General features: G+C 47.0%; 1 protein-coding gene across 1 annotated transcript in view; it reads left to right on the top strand.

Annotated features, from left to right (window-relative positions):
• LOC144110703 (uncharacterized) overlaps positions 1-4,825 on the top strand; it is a 113,102-nt gene extending 108,277 nt beyond the window's left edge. The window contains exon 12 of the mRNA XM_077643760.1: positions 2,903-4,825. Within this exon, the coding sequence (XP_077499886.1) occupies positions 2,903-4,482 (1,580 nt within the window). The 3' untranslated portion in view covers positions 4,483-4,825. The remainder of the gene's footprint in view (positions 1-2,902) is intronic.
• The last annotated feature ends 1,175 nt before the right edge of the window (positions 4,826-6,000 follow it).

Consider the following 6,000-nt stretch of genomic DNA (forward strand, 5'->3'; position numbering starts at 1 on the left):
TATGAGCGGCTGAGGGGTTCTGGCTAAAAAAAAAAAAAGATATTGCAAAGAAAACTCTTTTAAACGAACACTAACGGGGAACACAAAGTCAAGCTGGGCTGATAGGTTAACATTGCATAAGAGCAAATATGTCTTTTTTACCGCAAACAAAGCTTTTATAAGCCAGGAAACTGGATTGTATGCCAGCAGGCACGCGGTCGCAATAAAAAAAAAACTAATAAAACCGAGATGCACGTGGCGCCACCAGGTGCGGATTCGCACTTCTGCTGCTAATGACGCATTTATGCGCTTCCTCGAGGAACGCTATTTCGCCCTCACTGGGCAATTTCCGTCGAAATACGTGCAAATCAGCGCTGCGAGCGTAGCCAAGAATGTGTGGAGTGTGATAATTTATTTAATAACTTACATTACCCCTCAGGCCCATTGTAATGCCAGAGCGGAAGCGGTAAATATACAAAAACGGAGAAAAAAAACAGTTGGTTACATGAGTGTTAAACAGCAGCTTAATATACAATGTTAGCTAGTGCTACAAGTAACATCTCATAATTTCCAATGCCAGCAACTTCTGCAGGAAGGTGGTTTCAGTCACATGAGGTTCGCGGAAGGAATGACTGCGAGACGCATTTCGTGTTGCATGACGCAATTCCGACTTTGTGAATATGATCAATGCGATGGTATATATAAAATGGCTCTGGGATGAGGTAATCACGTAGAGCGGGATGATGATACAACTTGTGGAACAGGGCGATACGGAACACTTCTCTACGTGATGTCAGCGATGGGAAGCAGAGATTAGACTTCTTAGTAGTTGTACTCGCTGTGCGGTTGTAGTTAAGAAGGATAAAACGTAATGAGTTATTTTGAACCATCTCGAGGTCCCTAATTAGGTTGTCATGAGTACGGCCTCATACAGGTGTTGCATACGCGAGTTTGGATCGTATTAATGTTTTGTAAAGCATTAGTTTCAAAACTGGAAGGAAGATTAAAAAAATTGCGATGTAAGTAGCTTAGCGTGCAATTAGCCTTTATAATTATGTTCTCGGTACGGAGAGACAAGTCAAGGTTAGAAATAATGTGAAGTCGAGGTATTGATATGACGAGACTGACTCCACCGAACCGTCATCTACGTTGTAGTGATTTGGGGCGGGAGTTTTTTTCTAGATACACGCATGACTTTGCATTCGTTAATATTTAGCTGCATTAACCATTCTTTGCACCATTTCCCTGTTTTCGTGAGATCTGATTGAAATGATGTAATGCCGTTAGCGTTCGTTATTTCTCTAAAAAGGACGAAATCATGATCGAATAGGTGAATATGAGAGTTCAGAAGAGAGGAAAAATAATTAATGTAGATTAGAAACAATAAGGGTCCAAGAAGAGAACTTTGTGGAACTCGGGAAGACACCTCCGTAAAACTGTATTTATAAACGTTAGCGAAAACAAATTTTGAGCGATTGAGTAGAACACATTGAATCCATTTGAATAAGTTACAGTCAATGTCGAGGTGTTTTAGTTTGTGAAGTAGTAGTTTGTGACATACCCTTTCGAAAGCTTTTGAAAAATATAAAAATATACAGTCAGCGACTGATCATACGGCTGATAAAAATGCCCAGTACAGACGACGGAGAGCGAGCGAGCGAAGATCTTAGTTGTAGGAGGCTGGTGGCTGGAACTCTCATGAGGTCCAGGGCCCTTGAAGCGGCTGCCGCAGTCTTCGCCGGAATACGAAGAAGAAAATTTATTCTGATGCTTTGATTTGGTTTGATGGGGGTTTTACGGCGCTAAGCGACTCAGGATATATAAGGGACGCCGTAGTAGAGGGCTCCAGATAATTTCGACCACCTGGAATTCTTTAACGTGCACCAGCATCGCACAGTACACGGACCTTTGGCATTTCGCCTCCATCGAAATCCTACCGAAAGAAGCTTTATTCTGAAAGGTTTCTTGATGGGAGCAATGCGGATCGCTCCGGGGTTCTTTATTCTAGTCCACAGAGACTTCCGCCTCACAGCTTCGCTTTATAAAGGTTAGCTGGTCTTCCAGGAGCGGTCAAGGCAGCCTCCCACTGTTTCAATGTTGGACTTTATTGCGAATGCACTATCGGATTGCGTTGGCAGACCCACCTGGTGTGGAAAAGTGTAGTCCTATCCCCGTTATATGGACATCCATCCTCATGCGTGGTGGGAGAAATTTTGTTCAGTATGTATAGGCACGGAAAGGTGTCAGTCTGTCAGAAGCTGGCACCAGCTTGTCGCCTCCTCATTGCTGAGCTTAGTGTGAGGCGGAGTGTATCGTCTTCTACTGCCTCTTAGGTGCTCCAGTATTACGCCGTACCATTTCGGTACGGGCTGTGGTAGTCCCGCTTCAGCCCCCGCTCAGTAAGTGTCGCCTTGAGCAATGACGTCAGATGCGTGGTTCCCAGGAAAACCCCTGTGCCCTGGTTCCCATAATACCCGGCATTTGATTCTGGGTATTGCGCCCCCCATGTTGATGAATGAGGCGCATGGCCGACGCATGAACGAGAACTGAATCGTTTGCCCTGCATTCAGGATGCGTGTGGCCGTTGTGGTTAACCGGTTACAGATCACGTGGTGTCACGTGACATCGCAGAACCGTGACTTTATCGTTCCCATGCTCGGTAATGGCACCTGCAGAGAGGAGGCGTCGTGAGCTCCGCACACGTGTTGGGGGAGTCTCTTGATCGCATTGCGATCAGCAAAAGCACGAATCACAAGCTGTGCTGGTCGAACGCAATAATTAGAAAGAGTAATCGTAGAAGTTTTTCGTCTTTTTTTTGTTTCGTTTCTTAATTTCTAGATTTGGGAATAACTCTTTCAAAAACTCCGAGTGTTGAAGCTAGAAGTGCTTGAAAGCAATGACCAATTTTTTGTGTTTTGTGCAGATGCCGGTGACACTTGGGACACAACGACCACAGACGCTGGTATATCTGTTGGCAAGGAAGAGGCGAGTGACAGCATTTCGAGCAAGAGTGACACTAGCCCGTTGAGCACTGAGATTTCAGTGACGACCATTTCTGGCCAGCGGTCATCTGGCAGGCCCATGCAAACGACTCGTTCATCCGAGTTCACAACGCACATGCATTCACCTCAGACCACCAGGCTTCCTGTGTCGTCAACGTCTGCAACATCCAAGGCGTCGTTCTCTGCAGCTCCTCCACAAACTTTGCCGCCAAGACCAACAGCCAGTGCTGGAACCACTTCTGTCCCCACCACACGCCCCGTCACATCGTTCCTAACGCATCCTGCTGCTACCACGAATGCGCCTGTACGTCCCATGCACATGTCTACTGTGGCTCCTGCTTACGGCACTAAGAGCTCGACTCCCTCTTGGTTGAAGAATGAATCGCCTACTACGGAGCTTGCTGACACGACTCACCGCCCGTCTAGCGATGCGCCAAGACCGTCTGCAACGACCGCAAGAAAGACGTTTTTCCCCGCCACCCCCAGCACTCCTTTGGTGACTACCAGGCCGAAGCCAACTTTCGAGCCAACGTCGAGCTCACAAGCATCTGTGACAACAGTCGCTTGGCGTCGCCTTACCACCGGGGCAGGCGCATACCCGAGCGTCGAGGGAAATACAGTGGGTCCCGAAGTTCCTCCGCCCAAAGTGACTGCTAACAGGACAAGCACTGCGTCATCGATTACGACTCATATCCCGACTCGGCGTAGATTCACACAGCGTATGACGGAAAGTGTCAATACCACAACCCTTCGACCTCAAGCCACCACGCCCATTCTTCCTCCTGCTCACCAATTTACGACGGCTAAACAGACAACTGGCTATTACGGCACGACGTCTACCTGGAAGGCTTCGACAGGTATTCCTACAAAGGAACCTGCAGCCACGGCGTCGGCGACCGTGGCGGTGACCGAGGCTGTTCATATTACTAAGCCAACTAAGCCAAAGAAAAAGGCCACGGAATTGTACACGAAACCTCCAAAGTGGACTCAGAAGCCAGAGAAGAAACCGAAAGCTGAATCAACTGTGCCTCCAGTAATGTCTTCCAGCCACCTGCCACACTCAAGCCAGCCTGTTTCCATCAAGACAACGTTAGCTTTGTCGACTCCTAGACATCCCTACAGCAGCCAGACATCATCATCCCACGCCCCCAAATTTGTTCCAACAGAGGAAAGCAACCATATAAACTCGGATGTGAAGACGTCTAAGCCCCCGTCCAGTTCCGGCACTCGGTCGAAGAACGACGAAGGCAACGAAGTCATGCAGAGTGACGACGCGGGCATAATAGGGCTTCAAGAGAAGCATTCGGCAGCCGCGCCGACCGGTAAATCGTCATGGAGCCTCCCCGCTCTACTCATTGTTGCCGGTGTCATACTCGTCGCCATGGTCGCGGCCACAGCCCTGTACCAATACCGTCGAAGATACCGGGGCAGTGCTGACGACTCCGAGATGAAGCCCCTGTCCAAGTATGCGGATGGTGACCCTAATGACATGTCCTCCTGAGAACGTGTGCTCTGCCCCACAAGGCCTAGGTTTTGCAGGGTCTTATTTGTCATGTACGTGCATTTCGCTAAAAACGAGATCCTGACCTCGGTACCCCAGGTAGAAACAAGTACCGGCACTTGAAAGGAGGACGAAGCGGACTTGAACGGCGTAGCTTCCACATCAGCTCGTGTTTTTCTTTGTCATCGAAACCGTTTACCCACTCCTTTCATGAGGTAGTTGCCTGTGGAAAGATTCTATCTGATGCCCGTATCTATTTCTTTCTCTTCCATTTTGGTGTGAAAACCAGGCATTCGAACCCAAGGCAGAGAGTCGATGTCACAAATAAAATCAGTTATTGATATTCGGTGGCTCCAATGATAATTTTATGATGCAAATGAAGGAGTGATTGCATAAGACAGCGAGTTGATATTTAAGCCAATTTGAAGATGATATAAGGCATCAAATCGTCTCCAAACCAATGAGATCGCTAAGTTAGCCTTAGAGAATTGTTTTTAATTGGTCACAATCTAATATACAACTAATGTTTAATTAATGGTTGCCTTCATATAACCTCTCTCTCTTTTACGGCATGACGGATGCCTTGCAGGGTACGTAAGAGGCAGCACGTTGTCTAAGAATATTCTATACTTTCTTCCGCAACAAGCCAGCGACTACGTAAACGTCTTGATGACAAAGCTGCGACTGCAAATGCTTCGTCATCGATTTGTCTTTTGTACCATTTCGTTAGCACAGTTATCTACAGTCTATGCTAGAGTCACTTGAGCTGTACAAGAGGCGTCACTTTTTTGGCCGTTGAGACAAGACTCCCAGTGCGTTCTGTGGGCTGTAGGTCCCGAGAGGGCGTAGAAATGTGCGGCGAGGATTAAATCAATTTACTCCCTCGTTGCTATATTCAACTCACAGCAGTCACTGACGTCATCATCGGCGCTGAAATATAACATCATGAAGAGCAAAACTGCAAAACAGGACGGGACTGAGGCACCGCCCTGTGTTGTCGCCTGCCTCAGTCCCGTCCTGTTTTGCGGTTTTGCTCTTCATGATGTCATACCAACTGGCCTACACCAAAGTCCTTCTGAAATATAACACCTGCGCTCTTTGTTCATCGTTTCTATATGGCTTGAACTATCACGTTTCGCCTCTGATAATAAAGTTGACAAATTTGTTATGAAATGTTGGTCTTTTTCTCCCAAACAAGTGTTATTGCAGCTGAGCATGGCTACTTCCTTGATGTACAGAAGTTTGCATCGTGTGATGTCCATTTGTTGTGTATTCCCTTTCTCAAACGAAACAAAGGAGTAGTTACGTTACACCCACAGCTCGCCAGAATACGAACAAAGTTACAAAGAAGTACCTAGCGTTGCTTTAAAGGCACATGCTCTATTATAGAGTACGTCACAAATGGTCAATGATTGCGCACATGCGGCAGATCTCAAAATCTACGTCACAGTAGTGCGTGAGTCATTTGGAACAGCAACAGTGTTTGACAGCCTAAAATTAGAAAACCAAGTTTGATTA

This window comes from Amblyomma americanum, chromosome 11 (assembly GCF_052857255.1).
Source record: "Amblyomma americanum isolate KBUSLIRL-KWMA chromosome 11, ASM5285725v1, whole genome shotgun sequence".
Taxonomy (NCBI): Eukaryota; Metazoa; Arthropoda; class Arachnida; order Ixodida; family Ixodidae; genus Amblyomma; species Amblyomma americanum.